This window comes from Drosophila subpulchrella, chromosome 3L (genome assembly GCF_014743375.2).
Source record: "Drosophila subpulchrella strain 33 F10 #4 breed RU33 chromosome 3L, RU_Dsub_v1.1 Primary Assembly, whole genome shotgun sequence".
Taxonomy (NCBI): Eukaryota; Metazoa; Arthropoda; class Insecta; order Diptera; family Drosophilidae; genus Drosophila; species Drosophila subpulchrella.
Window position 1 is genome coordinate 6,267,436 of NC_050612.1, and position 20,009 is coordinate 6,287,444.

A 20,009-nucleotide genomic window follows, 5' to 3' on the forward strand; every position below is an offset into this window, starting at 1 on the left:
ACTTTTGAAGAACCCTTTTGTTAATGATAATTTTTGTGTTACTATAATAGGCCCTGTGTTAATTTATTATACCTTTTTTAGTGCCAGTGTAGGGCTTTCTCTAGTTACCCATGTTTGACTCTCTGTGTGGCTTCATTCATGCGATTGCGACTGCCGTTGTTATTCTAGTTGCACGCATGCTCAAAACTGGGACTCAAACGCTACCGGACTTTGTTTCAATGTTCTCAGTTGGCAGTTTTCAGTTCTGTTTCGAACGTCCGACCGGTTAGCAGTCATTTTTCAGTTTTCTGTTTTCCGGTGTTCCATGCTCGGTTCTAAGACTTTCCCTCTCTGTTTTCGCCCTACGCCTATATTATAAACGCCCCCCCAAAGCGACCCGGTAAAAATTACGATAGGAGGAATCCGCGAGTGCCGAAACGTAAATTTTTCATTGATTTTCTCAGGCTAATTTAAGTGTATGGTTATACGGCCCGTGCCTAAATATAAATAATCCCGACAAATGTGTTTCATCTACCGGTAGTCTAGATTCCTAGGTGAGTTTTGTGGTAAGGGATGAAAATCAATGACCGAAAATTCCATGTGCCCGCCTTGACCTCTGTAGGCTCCATTTTGTTTCGTTGCTCTTTGTATCTTCCTTGCCCTCTTTTTCGCCGCTTCTCATTTGGGCAAACCTGATTTGACCCGGCTTCAAGAAAACTGCCTATAAAATCAATAGCCTAAACACACTTGTTTACATTGCATTATATAAGAACGTCTCTTTATTTGCAGAGTTCCTTACCAAGTTCTCATAGAGTTCCATGTTGTAATAAGTAGAACAGGGTAATAGGCTTTAGCTAAGTCTTACACTTTCAAAAGTGACACAGAAAATATAGAATAAGACATCATTATATATTTACTTACGAATAAGTTTTGGAGTAAACGAAAAGTATTTTAAAATATTGACCTTATGCAATTTGTGACGAGAGATCCTTTACCTACATATGTATACGAAAATTTCTAGAATCAAGTTTTAAAATTAAAACTGAATGATTATTAAAAACAGGAAGATGTCTGTCTTTTATTATAAAAAAGACAGTAATGATTATTTTAACGATTTATAAGGTATATTTATGGTCTGGAGACTACACTTTTCGAACTTGTGTGTGGGTCGTCCGTCTTGCATTGTTCAAAGGAAAGTAATCTGCTTAGTAAGAGGGCCCCGACCAGATGTCTGGGTGCAAAGTATCACTCCCGGACTGATAAAGGTTTCCCTGTTCTTGCTGTTTCTGCTGCCCCGAGTCTTATCAGCGGTCCAAAAGCTTGGGGATGCGCTGCACTGCTGCTTGTTTATGTGGGTGAAGTGGGTCGGTCTGCTCGGTGAATTCATGGCGTTTGCCTCTGCACCAGTGCAGTCCACAAATCGCAGAGCTAATGAACCAAAGAGGATTAAAAATTAACAGTCTTGCTTAGAATATTTCCTTGACTACATACTAGCAACGAAAACCCATAATGACGTTTTCCTTTTTTGTTTCTGCCCAAAACTGAAAATGGTTTAGTTGAATTTAAATATTTTTTCCAACTTAACCTTTGTTTTTCTTTGCATCAGTAAAAACAAAACGTTTATTTAATGTTCTGTCCATCTTATAAGAATGTTTTTTATTGTTCTTTCTCGATACGCGCTGATTCCTAATTCAATGTGGAGTACTGAAGTATTTATCTAAATTAAGTTTTAAAAAAAACTAAAAGCAATACTTATTCACTGTTGAATGAAAAGGTAATTCCTGAGGTATTCTTGAACATATATTACAAACTAAAGCATTACCTGCTCCCTTTGCTATTGAATAACAATTAATTATGCTAATTACATTCACATTAGAAACAGACAGAGAATATTCGTATGAGAATATTTTTATAGTTACATGCATGTTAAAACCAGTTTAAGCTACTCTCCCTCGAATTATAGGAATTTCCCATTAAACGTGTAATATAGTTCAATATTTTAGCTATTGCAAGTGGGAAATACTCAAATTAAATATGCAATCATGGGAAACCTGTTATGTTAGAATGCAGTCTATTGCTTAAGGTCAAGAAAATTTTTAAATCAATGTCAGGAAATAAAAAAAGGTGCTGTATTCCTATACCGAAATGTATGAACGTCCCAACAAATATATATCAGAAACCTGTTTTTAAAAAGACAGTTCTCATTTTACAGTAATATTTAGTGTTGTACTTTTGTTTAATTAATTTCATTACAGTTTACTGGAATAATAAACGTGTAATTGAGTGCTTTTAAAAAAGAAAGAGTCAACCTTTCAACCTTAGACATACATTTACAAGATATCACTATGTCAAAAATTAACTTAATGACTAATTAAATGTGTTATAACAATTGTTGGCTTGAAAAGAGTTCCAAAAGTGTTTAAAATAAGGAACATGATTTAATTCCTTCTGGAGCGCATTAGAGCGCCTTGTATGCCAACTCTAACTTTTATAGGTTTATCGCTTGCATTTTAGTTGCAGTTTTTTGACGTTTTTTATTTTAGCTGATAAGATGTGCTTAAAACATAGAAGATAATGCCATAATCGTGCAACTGCTGGACGATTGCAGCTCTATCTACCAGAAATCGGGGTGCAAAATGTATTTCGTCATTTTAAAAAATAAATGCATTTAAATTGTATACTAGAGATTGAACAATGAACCTGGGGTAATGTTTTTTAGACTTTGCTTCTCATATCTGGTCAGCTCAATCTACCTAGAAATATAAAACTGCCGTAAGTCCAATTTAAATAATCATCCCGAATTGAACGCATTTTAATTGCTGTCACTTGACTTGTCAAGGGGCCAGTGGCAATTATCTATCTATAAAAAGAAATTTAGGTGGATGTGTGCATATGGATTACCCTCTAATTAGGCGAAAAATATATGGTTCTCATATGTTTCGGATTTGCCCCCTGGTTCAGCTTGATTGCACTCCGTGTACATGGGAACTGAGAATTCTTAATGCCTTATTAAACTTCTCTTTTCGAGTGCAATGTTTCCCAAAAAACCCACAAATTTAAAATCTATACATATGAAAAATCATTTAATAGATGTGTTCACTTTTATTGACTATTTTGCAGGCTATCTTTTGCGGGCAATCATTAAGCTAAACACGTAACATTCACTCAGGTAGCACAGAACAACAACAAACTACAACTACAACGCCAATAAAAACAATAATAAAAGTTAAGAGAGAACAAAAGCGATGTCGCCGGAGAAATCAGTTATGGCCTACGTCAATCATTTGATAGTCAGCAACTTTTCATACTTCTGTAAGTATTTTTATGTAAGCTTATAAGATGTATGCAGTTAAGCAAATAATATATAATATTTAATGACTATAACAATTACCATAAAGGTTTAACTTTTGTAAACATTATTAAAACATGTTTTCTTGGCATATAACGTACTTTTCTTTCCAGTCCTAAGCAAATATAACCAAGTTTAAGTGAAAAGCATTGCAAACGAGTCCGACTTAAGAGACATTGAAAAAATCTATTTTAAAATATTTATTTTCAGTGCAAATTGTACCTTAGCCAACAATTTTCTTTTAAACAAATATAAAAATTGAAAAACATTTGATTGATCGGGATTTTTAATTAAAAAATGTTTTATAGCACGGTGCTTAAAATTTCCATATGTATTTTGAAACTGGAAAAATTGTCCACGGTCTTAATCTATTACAATCTAATCTATGAAACATCAATTAGTTCCTTAAGTAATATATAATATATTGTCACAACTGGAATAACTTCTCTTTTATCGGTCTTATTAAGTTTGAACGCCTGCTAATCTGTACCATTCCAATTACCTTTCCCAGGGGACGAGATTGATGGCTATCTGTACTATCTGGGCGGATCTCTGGGTACTTTAACTCTGGGAAGCCTGGCCGCTAGTGTCGCATACTATTTTGCTACGAGACCCGTACCGGAACGACCGTTAGTGCCTCTGGAAAACCAATCCCCGTTGCTTGAGGTATGATGATTTCGCAATTGATAAGCTTCGATCACATCAATTACATCATTGCACGTTCAATTGGGAACTGTTTGCTTTGAGTTTTCTGTTTTATTTCGCTGTTCAACTTATTTTACGATATTCTTAGGTTTGGTTCTATTTGAGGGAGAACAGGCGAATCCCAATGGCATATGGGCCAAAAGGCTTTGATGTGCACATGTCCACAATCACGTTGAGTGCGATCACGATTCGGATTCCCAAAAACTGATTCTGCTTCGTTGTTGTCGTCACATGATTTTCACACATTTTCACCATTTCGATTTTCAGTTGCGCCTTTGTTCATCGACTTTTAGCCATGACGTCTTTGCCACAGTGGTGCAAAAGTTATTAAACTAAAATAGCTGCACCACCTCACGCTCTAATTGAGTGCCGAGCTGAAAAGGAAAATTTACAAATTCCGCTTGCCAAGAGTGCAACATTCTCGCTGATAAATTATCGAATGACAGCGGCACGACAATAATAAATCTTGTCATGGCTCAATTGGCATTTTCCCCTAATTAGTCGCCTGGTTCTCTCAATTTCGATCTATGCTAATAATTTCCCCATCCACCGCCACCCGATTGTCAGAAGCATTTCCTCCAACTGACACTAGGCGGCATTTTCCTCGTGCGTTTTCCTCTGAGTTGGTGTAACAGACCTTTCCTTTTGTGTTGATGTCATGTAAATAAACAAATATTGACACAATACCATATTTCGCGCGATATTTGGCATTGCCAAAATGGCACACAACCATTTTCGGGGGTTGAAGGTTGGTGACACAGTGGAACCCGACAAACTAAATAGTTAATAAAGCGCTAAGTAAGGGAAATTAAGAAAAAGGAATAATAATAATTTAGAAATGTATTGAATTTTACACTAGTGGTTGTTCCATAATTGGTAGTTAGCCATTTAAAGCATTAAGAGTTAAATTATATTTAAAAAGTGTGCTTTTTCATACTAAAATATTAAAATTGTTTAATTACTTAAAAATATATTAACATTTAATACATTTCCATCTTCATTTGTAATATTTAAAATTTCGTTTCTGTGGCTTTAAATGCAATGTTATCCAACATAGCAATAGTTTATATAGTATATATATAGAAAATAACCTCCTTCTTGACATAATCCCGCATAAGTTAAAATTGAAAAAAAATTGCAAACCGAGGCAAACAATGAAAGAACAACAAAATAATAAGGAAATGTCAAACGTTTGACAAGACAGGGCCAACCTGTCTACATATGAGCAGGTACATTTGCGTATGCCATTGTAAAGCAAGTACTATATGTAATTATGCATTTTTGAATGTTAGTCATTAGGTGTGTTTGTTTAGTCTGGTCTGGCGAGCAAACGCAAATGCACCAACAAGTATTTGGCACACTCTTTCTAGCATATAGAGTGTTTTCCAATATATGAACACTAAAATTGCTAATGAGCGCAAATTGAGGTGCAAATGAAACGATAAATATGTGCGAGGTGTACCAGCTATGAGCTAATGTCTAGGGGATTGGGTATGAAAAGTGAATCAATTAAGCATTTATGCAAAATTCAGTAATGGACAGTAAGTAAGCCATTTTGTAAACCATTTATAATACTTATTGTATTAAAAAGGTCGAAAAGGGTTTTATAGTTGTCGGTGTGGCCGTGATATCCGGTTGTAAAAATAGTTTCATGTGGCCGAGTTCTAATAATACAATATTTATAATAAGAATACAAAAAAGATGGGCTATTAAAATAAAATTAATATTTTACCGAACTTATTATTAATGTAGACTAAATTTACAATTTTCTTTTTATAAATTTAAAATGTTCTATTAATTAATTCAATTATTATAATTAGTTTCGTCACCCTCTATGTCTCAGTATCTTTTCATACATTTGATACAGTAAAAGTAAACAAATGTATTCTATTTTGATGGGGCCAAAAAAGGGGCGTGATCCTCTCTTATGGACTATAAATCATTTTGGTTATTAAAGAGTTGAATAAGTGCTGTCACTACCAGAACAAAGTCGCCTTTATCATACGAGTATATTTCTTAGCACCACTCCATTAAGATGTATCGTCCAAAGACTTTTCAAACGCTTGTAGTGCAACAATCGGAAAATTCAGACAGGTCAGGCGGACAACTTGATCGGACCAAAAAAAATTGGAACAAAACTATCTGGCAAAAGCAAAAAGAAAAACCGTTTAATATCAAAATAAGAACATATAACGAATAAAATTCCTAGCCAAACGATGCATTCTTATTCGTGATACCCCCGAAAATCCTTCTGTAGCCCCGAAACGCTACTCTCAATTCTCCCCAGTCTCTCTCTTAAAAGAAAAGAAGATGCCTCGGGCCGGCCAAAATCATTTTTAGCCACGACCAATATTTTACTTCTGCCATTCAGTTCGAAATTCAACATCGTGTCGCGCTGATCGTGGCGGGCGGAAACCCCTTGAATATATTTCAAATTAGAGAAATCCCAAAAAAACAAGCAACAACAACATCTACATAATGTACATATCGCAGATATATATCTATGAAACAAACGTATTTTTTATAAATAATAGCTCGTGTATACTAAACAAAACGAAAATGAAAAGCGAAAAAAAAGCACGACAATTTGCAACAAATTGACAAAAATACAAGCGTTTAATCTCATTACGTAAAGCGCAAGAACCAAAAAAATGTTCAACAAATCTAAAAGAAAATAACGAAGAAAAATTAAAAGATTTTCCAATGGAAATCGATTTGCAAAAGTGTCATAGTGCCGTCGACGTTGCCACGTGAACTCAGCCCCTCAAGTTCAAGTTCACACAGTTTCTATACTTAAAACATCTAAGAAAGAGACAACACCCACAGAAATGCTTATATACTTCATTTTAATACGACTTTGATACTAATTTGGTTTAATGGATGCTAGCGGTTTTATTGGTTTGGTTTTTCCATTGTAAACATCCTAACTTAAGTTGATCTTTACGATGTTTTACCAAATCAACATAAAACTATATAATTGCTTATACTCTAAGTATCTCGATATACCTTCTGATCAGTCTAAACAATTTTTCGGCCATGTTCACTTTTAAGCGTAAATGCCATTGTCAAATAGGTTCTATTTATGACTCATATTAGCTCTTGAGTTTTAATGGAATTTCAAGCAAGATTTTTAAGTGTTTGATATGGAGGAAACATAATTTTAAATTTTTAAAGAAATTAATTTATGGGTTCTAATTTTACTAGGTTACACACTCAAAACAGTTTGTTACATTTGACTTTCTGAACGCTTACATATGATTCTTTCGAATTTTCCTTCCGTATAACGTGCCAGAAATCTATCTTAATCAATCAAACTTAACGTCATGAACAAAATTATATTTTCTTAAGTATAGTATTTAGTCTAATAGTTTATCCAATTACAGTGTTTTTCGGTGCTCACTCTTTTAAAAAGTTAAATTTTTTTCTAAATAAAAAGAACAATAAAATCTGTCTAGATTAATATAGTTAAGCTATTTATGCAACAAGGCAAAATTAAAATTTTTTTAAAAACTGTCATAAGAAATACTGTGATTAACTTGAGAATTCAGTGATTTTTTAAAATATGTGATACGTAATATATAATAATAAATGTGCCGGCCACCTGGAACCAGAAAATGAAAAGTCATCCCAAACGACCTTGAAATTCCCGCACATTTTCCCTGGGCTTCGTTCAAATTTTTCAAAAGAATATGCTGCCAAACTATTGATATGTTGCAGATCCAAGTGAAATTCCTCAAGGTCCCGCTGGTTCATTCATTTCTATTCTCCCGCTCCCGCCCTTTCGCTAGCCAATAGTTTATGGCCGATTTTATGACCACCACAATTAACATAACTCAAAAATGAATTGCTCATTGAGGAAAATGTTTGCTCTCTGCCAATTGCTTCAAAACATCCCAATGAGGCCCGAAACGCGTTCCCCATGAGTCAGTTCTCTATCGTCTCTAAAGAAATTAAAAATCTTTTCTTTTATTTATTTTTAGCGCAAATTGTATTCATTGTACTGTGTGTGAGTGAAATTATGTTTATATTTTTTCTATTTTTTTTATGCGACCACACACACGGGTCTCATAGATAAGAGCAGAGTGGGACGAACTATTTATAAATTAATTTGGGGCAGGCCAAGCGAAATCCGCAGACGACGCCTTGTCGATATTGTTGGCCGTTCTCTCTTTTTGTCTTAGCCTTTTTGCACCTCTCTCTGTATTTTTGTAGCCCCTTTTGGGGCCGCCCTGCAACTGCCAATATTGAAAAATTATAAACAAAATTGACTGGGGCTGCACTTGCCAAAAATATGTAAACGGACAGCCAGGCGTCATAATTATGCTTTGGTTTTTGACTTTTGGCTTGGCCTTTAATGCGATGCAAATTGGTGCAATTTAGAGAATTTTGTAACGGATTTATAAGAATTTTCCCGGGTATCTGGGGGATTAATAAGCTATGCCTCGCTTTAAAAAGGCTAAAAATTAAAATACAATAAATAGTACAGAGATAAGTAGGTACTTTAAATGCAATTTACTGCTAAAATAATAAGAACTTAGGACTTCTGAATGTTTTCCTGTATTCAAGTTGAATAAAAAGTAGAGCAGATATAAAGAATTATAAAATAATATTCGATGTAATTAGAATTATATTTATGCGCACGCTAATTAGCATTAAACGATTTTTGTGGTTTTGAAATGCGCCTAATGGGAAAATGGAGCACAAACATCCCTGGGCAATTGGGTTTCACTTGGCAATAAAACGGAAGATATAATATCGGCAAATTGGCCAATGAAATTTGGTAAAATTCGTGAATGTGTTTTACAGTTGCGTGGAAAATGTGCATATTAAATGCCAGATGAAATCTGAACGACCAATAAGCAACGCCACAAATCAAAAGAGTGTTAAGAACCTGCAAAAATAAAATCAACTTTAAAAGTGATAATAAATTAAGATCAAACAATGTCTTGTTGCGGTCAAATTACCAGTATACGAGTGCCCATCGAGCTAAGCAATCAGAGCGATGTGCTCAAGGTAACCCAAACAAGGAGGAATTTCCTTGAAAACAAGAAATATGTAACTCCCTAACCCCAGGTTAACTAAGCAGTAACTAATATGAACTTTATTTCGCTTCTTTTTTTTTGTTTACCTTCTCTTACATTTCGTGGGCTAGATCATATATGATCATCGTCTAGATATTCACCACAGGGTAGGCCTCATGTGCCCCTCGGGGTATGCTCCTAAAATTAACTTTTTCCCCCTCCGACTTGCGTCATCAATGGAATATAAACAAAAATTAATTTGGAAAGCACTTTAATCTGTGGAAAACAATTATTTTTGAAAATACATTTGCATTTTGCTCATTAAAATCAGCCAGCAAAAACAAACAAACTAACTTTCGGGATCCCCGTCCCAGAACCCCCTAAAAATATTCCCCCATCGTAGCGTATTTTGATATTCGTTCTCGTACATCAACACTTTTGGCCATTGTGGTAATTTTTTTCGCAGCTGTTTACCATTAAGGAAGTGCTCTATGGCGCTACCACTACACTCTCAGGCGCCCAAATAAAATCCCGCCGAGTGATGGGTTTAAGTCTCTACCCCAAAATAAACGATACATCATAGCGATCGACTACGTATATAAATTTAAATGGTTATTGATTTTAATCTAACAGTTGACTTTGATTTATTGTACGAGAAGCCAAAAATAAACCCACACGCCGCGAAATGGACTTAGCTTATTCAAGAAGAGGTTTTCTAAATAAATAATAGCAATACAAAGTCTATAAAAATCAATCGTTAACATTTTGATTATCCTTATTGAAAAGTGAATAATTCCTGACATTTCTAAGAGACAAAATCTGCTTACAGGTTTCCTTGGGAAATATTCACTTAACTAAAAGCTCAGCAAATAAGGATTGTCCTTTCGACTGAAAAGTTTTTAAGCTTAAGACAAGCAATTAACAAAATTACACACATATACTTGTAGTATCCCAACCGAATTCTGCACCACTTACTCCATTGATCTCTAATTGTATATATACTGTTTCGCAATATCTCTATCAACGTCTCTCACTCATTGCATGTCCTCGATTTCTCTGTTTCTTTTGGGGTCACTTCACTCGCATTGCAGGGTCCAGAACAAATACACGTCTCCAAATTCTACAAGGAGTCGAAGAATGGAAAGTTTGTGTCCTACATCACAGAGAACGTCCGCACCCTGTACCAGACGTTCCGCGAGGGAGCTTACGCGTCCAACAATGGACCATGTCTGGGTTGGCGGGAAACCCTGACATCCCCGTACCAGGTGAGATAGAAACTCTAAAACCTTAAGGAATAATAAAAATTTCTTAAATCTGGTCCAGACACTACTAAATAGATCTGAATAAATACATAAAAGCATTTCGATTACTAAAAAAGGAACTTTTAAAGTTTTAAAAGCGACACTTACTTTTTAAAAGTGATTAAAACTTAAATTTCGATTAAAAATGCGAATGTATAATACTAAAATCGGAACCAATGATATGTATGTACCTCCTACGTATATTATATACTTCTTAAAAGTTTACAACAATTTTTGATTCCTTAAAGATTTAAAATGTAATGTAAGACATAGCATATATCCGTAATCTCGAAACTACAAAGAAGCTTACAAAGATTTAATTAAGATAACTATTGATAACTTGACTTTTAGAAAACATTTTAATCTAAAATACGACCATATCTTCTATAGTGGATCAACTATGACGAGGCCTTGCTGCGCGCCAAGAACTTCGGGGCCGGAATGCTGGCGCTGGGAGCCCGGCCCAAACAGCTGATTGGAATTTACTCGCAGAACCGCCCGGAGTGGATCCTGTACGAGCAGGGCTGCTACTCGTTCTCCTTGGTGGTGGTCCCACTGTACGACACCCTGGGTCCCGATGCCTGTGCCTTCATCATTCGCCAGACGGACATGGCCATCGTGGTGGTGGAGGACGATGGCAAGGCGGCCATGTTGCTGGAAAAGGCGCCGCGCAGTCTGAAGATCATAGTGGCCATCAAGCCCATCCGCCAGACGACCTTGGAGCGAGCCCGCAGTAGGGGCATACAGATATTCTCCTTCATCGACGTGGAGAAACTGGGCGCCAAGGGCAATCACCCGGAGGTCGCTCCGACGGCGGAGGATCTGTGCACGGTGTGCTATACGTCCGGCACGACGGGCAATCCCAAGGGAGTGATGCTCACCCACGGCAACGTGGTGGCCGGCGTTTGTTCTGTGATCCTTCAGATGGGCGACCATCGCATTCGGGCGGGCGACGTGATGGTCTCCTTCCTGCCCCTGGCCCACATGTTCGAGCGGTGCTGCGAGAACGGAATGTACTATGTGGGCGGCTGTGTGGGCTTCTATTCCGGGGACATCAAGGAACTGACGAACGATCTGAAGATGCTGAAGCCGACCGTAATGCCGGCAGTGCCTCGCCTCCTGAACCGAGTCTACGACAAGATCCAGAGTGATATATCCGCCTCTGGGTTGAAGAGAGGCCTCTTCAACATGGCCATGCGGGCCAAGGAGAAGGAGATCGCCAGGGGTGTGCTGCGGAGGAACGGCTGCTGGGACAAGCTGGTCTTCAAGAAGGTGCATCAGGCATTCGGCGGAAATCTTCGTCTGATGGTCGTCGGCTCGGCTCCACTGGCCGGCAATGTGCTGACCTTCATGCGCTGTGCCCTGGGTTGTTTGGTGCTCGAGGGATATGGCCAGACGGAGTGCACGGGGGCCATAACCCTCACCGTTCAGGGTGATCATGTGCCTAACCATGTGGGACCACCCGTGTCCTGCAACGCTGTGAAACTGGTGGACGTGCCAGAGATGGAGTACTTTGCCAATCAAAATACGGGGGAGGTGTGTGTGCGAGGATCGAATGTTTTCCATGGGTAGGTATACTAAATACCGCTGTAATACTGTAAATTAATAAATGTTAATTATTTAGTTACTATAAGGATCCGGAGAAGACGGCGGAGGCCATTGACTCGGAGGGCTGGCATCACACCGGCGATGTGGGCATGTGGCTTCCAAACGGAACCCTGAGGATCATCGATCGCCGCAAGCACATCTTCAAGCTCAGTCAGGGCGAGTACATAGTGCCCGAGAAAATTGAGAACATATACACGCTCAGCCAATACGTAAATCAAGTCTATGTCTATGGAGAGAGCTTAAAGGTGAGTTTCTGATTACTATTTTTAAGAGAATTTATAGAGAGGGTAAGCATTTCCATTAACCAAATAATGGTAGAAGAGACTAATTTTCTTGTACATAAAAAAATAATTCTTTTTTGATAACCTTTTTAATTTTTAAGAAACATTTTCAAAGAAGTTTAATGAGTATTCATAAAATAACACCTACAATCGGAGAGTTAAGATCGATTTATACTCAAATTCTGAAGAATGAGATCGAAGTCTTCTCGGCTTGCTAATGTATTCTTGAATGTGTGGTCTCTCTCTCTAAGTCTTCCCCTCACGTCTTCTTTTCAACAACCTGAGAACCGAGATTACTTTTGACGCGGAATACTAAAATTGACATCGCTTTCGTCTCAATATCAAGAAGAAAAAGGGAGAAGACAAAATTCTCAAACTGAAAAGAACCGATCTTGGTTTTTTTCGTTGTCAATTTTTTTTTTGGAGAATCAATTTTAAAAAAATTTTAGAATAAAAATTATATTAACAATAAGATACATAGGCAACATATTTCCCGCTTAAGCTTTTTTAATTTTTAATTTACTTTCTTCCGTGAAGAGGGAAGAATTTATTGGCCACCCCGTTGGAACGAGCTAACGCAACCGCCAAACACGCTTAAGCTGTTAATATACAATATCAATATAATATATTTAAAGCAAAGATTAGAAAAGTTGTTAAATCATAAAATTATACATTTCAAAATTTTCTTACTCCTTCAGAGCTGCATTATCGCTGTTGTTGTACCTGATACCGATGTACTGAAGCAATGGGCCACGGAGAACAATGTGCGCGGCACACTCTCCGTCCTGTGCAACAATAAGAATGTCAAGGAACTGATCATGAACGACATGCTCAACTGGGGCAAGCAGAGTGGACTCAAGTCATTCGAACAGGTGGGTCGATAAGCCCTTGTAATACGGTGCTCAAAATAATATTTGGGATAAATCATTCTAGGTAAAAGATGTCTATTTGCATCCGGATCCCTTCTCGGTGCAAAACGGACTGCTGACGCCCACATTCAAAGCCAAGAGACCGCAATTAAAGAGCTACTTCAAGCCACAGCTGGAGGATATGTATAAACACCTGGATTAAAGCAATAATTTTACAGAAATCAACAACGAATCGAACTCAAGAAACTGGGAAGCATTCATTGAAATATGCCTATGCCATTTTAAACTGATGATAACAAAGACTACAGATACAGATACAAAAGCGAACTGTCTAATTTTGTAGTTTCGTCAATTCTTAGCCAGTAAGAGGAGCGCAAGATACACCAGATACAGATACAATACACATAAAATATACACAACTTTCAAACTGACAAGGAAAATCCTTTTGACAGCCGCATTTTTTATATAATTTAATCGAGAAGCGATCCCTAATTAATATGTTAACTAGATATTTTCCTTAAACACTTATGATTCTAGTTCAAAGTGAATAGAAACCAATTGCGTAGTCTGAACGAAAACATATAAAACTAACATATTGAGCAAATTGAATAAAATGAAAGCTTTAATTAACTATCGTACACTACACTCAGCGCTAGATCTAAAACTGAAGTGGAGAATAAACTTTTTAAACTATATATTAGACACGCTAAACTAAATTAATGGGAATACAAAGTTCAACGCAAATGCTGAGGAAATATATTTAAAATACAAATGAACGTCAACCGAGAAGCAGATCAAACTAAATGATAAATATGAAAAAGATCCACTTCTTTGGACTGCACTGTCTGCCTTACAAATAGCAAATGAAAATTTATTAATAAATTGCTAAAGTAATATACTATTTCATACTAAGAGCTAAACAATAAAGTAGAGCAGCATTATATTAAAACTATTAAATAATTTCTTTATGTAGATACAAACGCCAGAGAATAAAAAAAATTATTTGAAATATTAGAAGAAATAAAGTATATATATACAATTTTCGTACATTTTATTTAAAATTTGGCGTTGCCACCTAACATGAGACGCCAAAGCTTTTTCAGCAAGATGCCTGACCAACCCAAATAAATGGTAAATAAAATACTTTGAATTTAATTTCTATTGACTCCAACTTTTAATACATTTGAAAAACTTTTCAACTTAAGGACGCCTTCTTTGTGTATATAGTTTAATGACATTGAACTTCAGCTTAATTTAATTAGTGGCCATAGCTCTTGGAATGCAAGACAAGAACATCTTTTGAAATCGATTTAAAAGAACATTTCAGACTTTAGTGAGCTGTTTTTCTTTTTACGTTATTAATCGCATTAAGTTCTAATTAAAATGTACAAATATGTTTAGTCGCAATGTCGGGGGATGGGTCTTAGCTAAGTAATCAAGTGTTTATCCATCGATATCTGACTTAAATTCACTAAACAAGTTGATTTAACTACGCGTTGATCACAGCTCGCCGTGTTTAGGTTCATGAGAAGGCGTCACAGTGGTGACCTCCACCGAATCGTCAACCGAATCATCAACAGCCGAGTCCCTGCCATGCGAATTCTCGTGATCCTCGATCCGAGCCATCAGGGTCTTCAGCTCTGCGTCGTAGTCCTTCCACTCGGGCACAATCCTTTGGGCGGCCGTGAGTTTGGCCTCCTTGGTCTGTGGGTTGTTGCACAAATCGATCACCTTGGCACTCTTGAAGTTGCTGTCGCTGCACCACGTCTGACACCATAGCCAATCATCGGGCAGAGATTTGATGGCCACCTGGTGGATCATGTTGTTGGGCAAATCCTGATCCAGATTGGATAAGCTGTTTGGATCCTGGCTTAGGGCCTGGTATTGGCCTCTCAGCCGATCTCCTGCTGCAATCTTGCGGAATCTCTTCAAGTCCACCACATACAAAGCGGAAATGTGATAACGCCTGCCCATCAGATGGCTTCGCCAGTATCCTTGTTTCCAGAAGCGGAAACCCTCCATCTCCTTGCGGGAATCGCAGAAGGGCGTGTAGGCATAGGGTGCTCCTCCAAGGTCCAGGTCGTAAAGTTCCTTGATATCAGTTCTCACTATGGCATCGGCATCCACGAAAATGATTTTTCTAACATTCAGCGGGAAGAGCACATCCAGGAAGAGGATCTTGTATCCCCAAATGGTCCGCTGTTTCTCGGTTTGCTGATGAAGCCAACGTGGCCACTTGTATTGCACCAACTCATATTGGAAGTTATACTCACTGGCCATGTGAGGCAGGAAGTCAGTGAACTGCGGGGAGAGGTAGTTCTTTAAGAACCAGAACTTCACGGGAGACTTTGTGTGCTTCAGCAGCGATACCATCATGATCCTCAGTAGGCGTTCGTAGAGATGTCCCGATGCCACCGAGAAAATGTTAATGGTTTCCGCATCCTCATCAGGCGCTGGCTGGTTAGTATTGCTGCCGCCAAAACTGCTGGCGATGCTGTTCCAAATGCCAGATTGAGCCGCCTGCTCGTTGTCATCTGCCAGGAGTTCCGCCTGCTGCATCCCTGGCTTTTTGGATACCCTCAACTTAACGACATGGGATCGCAGAGAGGTTATCAGAACCTGTACTTCAGATGAACCAGCTGTGTGATGGGTGTTAGGTCCTTCAATATGACTTATTGCATAAATATCCGCGGATTTTCCATCACGCAGGCGTAGTGACCAAGCTCCAGGATTGGCCTTCAATTGGAAGTAACCCAAATTAGCCATGACAATTGTGTCTACAAGAGTGGGCTGACTCTGGGTACCCAAGACCAACTGTAATCCTCTGGGCGGAGCTCCACTGGCAGCATCAAAACAGTGACCTTCCAAGAGCAGGTACTCCAAATCGAATTCGCTGTGCACGGGTCCACCAATATCGGTCAACTTAATGTTATCCAAATCGTAAACTGCTCGTACGGCTTCAACCAACCAGTTTTCGGGAACCTGCAGCTGCTGGGTCAGCAGAGGGTTGGCAGGCAATCCACTGAATTTGGCCAAGGGACCGTCGGATCTTCCGCCACTCACTTCGAATTGTACCTCTGGTTCCACAACATATCTGTAGAAGTTCTTTACGGGCATATCGCTGTGCTGGGGCACTGGGATCAGATATAAATTTAGTTGGCAGTTCAACACTTGACGGAGCAATATGAGAATAGGCGTTAGTTTTTGTGCTGCACGAGAGGCCGGGTCCAAAACGGCGGCAATATCAAAATGAGGGAGTTTTTCCTGTTTGGGCGGCAGTTTCACAACAGAGTGATCGGTTTTCAAGTCCGTAGGTAGCTTGAAACGAGTTTTAGTTTGCCTGGGGAGCAAGCTTGCGTATAGCTTGAGCAATGTATCGCTTGTGAATTCCTCACTGACATCTTGAGCAGATTCCTTTAAGACCTGGCGGACCTTGTCGCCATACTGCAAGGAACTAAACCTGGCCAACAAAGCGAAGTCAGCGCTATCGAAGGTTTCCTCCGAGGACAGCGGGCCATACAGCCGTCCATTACCGATGACCAGACGCTGAGATTTATTCAGACCCAGCACACGCTGGGAATATACTCTCAACATCTTTAAGTGCAGTTCCGTGGAACCAAGAATATCTTCCAACTGTGAAGGTATCTCAATCTTCTCTTTTGGTTTCTTCAGCCACTTGAGAACCTGCTCCGTGGCTTGAATTGGTGGAAGACTTTGCATGGCAGCCCAAACCAGGCGATTCAGATTCTTCTTGTCAGATCCGGAAGCGCTTTCGGTATTTGGAATAAAAGCCAGGCGCACACTCTCGCCGCTCTGTACATATTCCAAAGCATGGGTTAGCAGAGCTCGTCCCTGTTCAGTCTCCAAATCGGCAAACACCCAAATAGTAAGGAACTGCAGCGATGAGCGGCCTATAAGTTCCGTAGATTTCTTGCCACCAAAGTATTTAAGATTCTCCATCAAAGTGGCGGTCATATCCCGATTCGACAAACGATTTAAAGCTCCTACATTGCCTAGATTCTTGTAGGCCACGCCATTAATATCCAGATATTTAACATCCTCCTGGCTGAGAATCCTCTGATTCAATCTGGGCATTACATGAGGCTGATTCATCAAATAGTCAATGGCCACATCGCTGTCCGTCATTTCGCCCTTGTACACGGCCTTTTGCAGGTTGGTTGTGTGGGTCATGATCTCGGTGAAAATGGCTTCCTCAAAGTCACTATCTGCGGTTACAACATTACTGGGCATAGGAACACCGTTCAGCAGAGCCTGGGGCTGACCCTTGTCTCCGAAACCCAACCGCTGAATGAACTCCGCTGCCAGCTCCCTGCCATAGTCGTAGGTCGAATCCTCCTCCAGGAACTCCTCAGCTTTGCCAGTGCTGAGGGTACTGAACTCCTTCGTGAGCTGCTTCACTATATCCATTTTCGTGACCACCTTGGTCTCCCCCACGGCCGCATAGACATCAGTAAGGAAACTCAATGCAGCTCGGGCGTCTTTCTTCTGGCTCACATAGTTAAAGGCACAAGTGATGGCTATATAATCCGCAAGGTTTTCCGTGCTGGCATCCCTCGCATCGAACACTAAGCCTAAGCGGATGGGAGCTTGATGAATGACGAATGATTCGGACAGTTTAATTACACTCCTGGCTGTGGGCTGCAGTGCATCTACCACCAAAACCAGGTTGAACACATTCTTTCGGATATTTCTCAGCATGCCAGGAAACGTTGGGCGCAGCAGATCCATTACAGACGAGGGCCATCTTTTGTACTGGGCATCGTTCTCAATGTCGTTAACCCACTGCACAGCAGTGTCCCGGATATCGATGGCGAATTCCTTTTTGCTGGAGGCCGTAAGATCCAGTGCGAGCAATGAACTGGCTAGGTTACCCCTCACATTATTGCTGTGCAGGCTCTCGAGAACACGCATCTCCGAACGCAGTGTCTCAATCAGCGAATACAGATCCATGGTGTCTGCATCGAAGAACAGCCCGTTGATGAAGAGGGCACCATCAGGAGGCGCGACATTCAAGCTTCGCCCAAATGCTTCCGTGTTGTGTTTAACCTCTGCCCTTAAGCCATCGGTAACTTTATGGGCCAGCAGAGTTCTGGCTAACATAGGGAAATTGTGGGCAGTGTACTGAAGTATTTGCAGAGTTTCATCTCCCTGAATTTCGGCAACTGCAGCGGCGGCTTGGAGACCCAAGTCTTGGAACTCCCAGGCTTTCAGTTGGGCAATCTCATCGTTTCCCTGAAGAAGCGTCTGACGCAGTTGATCCAGTGCTCTTTTAAGTGTAGGATGCTTCTGCTTCAGGACTTTAAAGTCGAATCCCTGGACATCCGATTCATTAGCCAGATCCTCATCGGCAGTAGAGCCCGCTTCAGGTTTGGGGGCATCATCCTGGCTCTTGTATTCCGTGGACTTCAGATGGAGTTCCACTCCATAGCCCGAAAGACGTACTGGTCGCCTGTCTTTCTTGGCTAACTGATGACGCAGGATGTAACGAATCCTGCCAGCATTGGCCTCCGTTTCCAGTAGCTTGTGGTAGGTGCGGAACTGGGCGCTGCCCAAATCGCCGTACAAAACCACAGTGCGGGTATTGTTCTCACTGCCCGGAAAAATGTGATCAAAGCTATAGGTGACAACAGGGGCATCCAAACTCTCCTTGGCCACCGGCAGTTCCAGTTTCTTCTGCAGCTCGTTGAAACTGCAGGCCAGTTCGGAACCCACTTGGGCAAAAGTGAAGGCTTGACACGAGCCACTGCTCCTCAACTCCTCGGCCAACTGGAAGTGGGTCTGAATCCTGGGCGTCAGGCTGTGCATGGAGACCACCAACTTGAGCAGCGGCAACTGGGGCGAGCTCACATGGCTCTTGACCAGCTCCACAGCGGCATTGTACTGCTGCGACTCGGTATCTGCAAGGGGAAACAGTAATCAATAAGTCATTCGGTTTTGGCGGAGAAAATCACATCATAGGGCTTTATAACATGTTTTTGAGTTTCAAGAAAGTAATGATTTTTGAAGTTATCAAATAAAGCGTTGAATGTTTGAAGCTATCATATAATAAATATTTGATTAATTTTAGTTTTATTATTTTAAGTTAATTCTTTTTTTTAAAGTAATTTAAATAAAAACACTCGATTATTAACAACATTCATAGTAAGGTGCAACATCAAAGAATTACATTTACATGCATTCCCTTACAGAAGAGGCCTTATAGTGCGGGTCATCCCATCATTTATTCACACAAACCGTATTCATTCAGAGCCGTGTCCAACTTGGTCACCCCCGAAACGTAGTCCCAGAACAGGCCCGCCTGCTCATCGGCCAGATACTCGGCTATCTCCAGATACAAGGGCGTCTGCGTCCACTTGGCATTGATCAGCGTGGTAATGGGATAGCTCTGACTGGATTCCCCAGAAGTCGGCCTATAAAGTGCTAGGAGCACCACAGACACACACAAAGCCACGGCTCGTAACATTGTTTCCACTCGTTTTTACGGTGTTTCCACCACGCGCATAACGGACGAGTACAAAATAGGAGAACCCTGGGCTTTTCCTTCCAGGTAATTTCACTTTTCACCAGTTCTTAGCTGGTTTTAGCCCAGTTTTTATTAATTAAATTTAGAACTGATGTGGCGTTATTATTCGACCGGTAGAGGTGGACAAACAGCGATGCCAACATCCAAGTCATCGATGTTTTCGAAAGACCGGTATCATCGATGTTTGGCAGGGCACAAAGGTGGTTTTAAATATTTTATTTCTTCTTCATAAGTTATTTATGTGCAGAAACTGCAAAAAAAGTCTTCTTGTAAAAAATAATTCGTCCCCGCACGAGGGTTACGTCAAATTCCTAATAAAATACGAAATATACCACAAAATACCAAAGACTCC

The 20,009-nt window shown here is 39.7% G+C and overlaps 2 protein-coding genes across 4 annotated transcripts; one reads left to right on the forward strand and one right to left on the reverse strand.

The window, feature by feature from the left end:
* Positions 1-239: 239 nt before the first annotated feature.
* LOC119554977 (long-chain-fatty-acid--CoA ligase 5) lies at positions 240-14,062 on the forward strand. 3 transcript variants are annotated; one of them, XM_037866106.1, is made up of 8 exons: positions 240-533; positions 3,100-3,291; positions 3,840-3,994; positions 10,146-10,319; positions 10,746-11,923; positions 11,980-12,208; positions 12,943-13,116; positions 13,178-14,062. In XM_037866106.1, exons 2-8 carry the CDS (start codon positions 3,225-3,227, stop codon positions 13,313-13,315), a joined length of 2,115 nt encoding a protein of 704 aa, XP_037722034.1. In that variant the 5' UTR covers positions 240-533; positions 3,100-3,224; the 3' UTR covers positions 13,316-14,062. The 3 variants fall into 3 exon arrangements, with proteins under 3 accessions (XP_037722034.1, XP_037722035.1, XP_037722036.1); XM_037866107.1 differs by lacking the exons at positions 240-533; positions 3,100-3,291; positions 3,840-3,994 and adding exons at positions 6,375-6,513; positions 8,840-9,046; positions 9,186-9,221; XM_037866108.1 differs by lacking the exons at positions 240-533; positions 3,100-3,291; positions 3,840-3,994 and adding exons at positions 6,375-6,513; positions 8,840-9,046.
* A 192-nt stretch (positions 14,063-14,254) lies between these two features.
* Positions 14,255-19,789, reverse strand: LOC119554976 (UDP-glucose:glycoprotein glucosyltransferase). The gene is made up of 2 exons (XM_037866105.1): positions 19,369-19,789; positions 14,255-19,031 (listed from the first exon to the last, which is right to left on the reverse strand). Exons 1-2 carry the CDS (start codon positions 19,595-19,597, stop codon positions 14,614-14,616), a joined length of 4,647 nt encoding a protein of 1,548 aa, XP_037722033.1. The 5' UTR covers positions 19,598-19,789; the 3' UTR covers positions 14,255-14,613.
* Between the last annotated feature and the right edge of the window lie 220 nt (positions 19,790-20,009).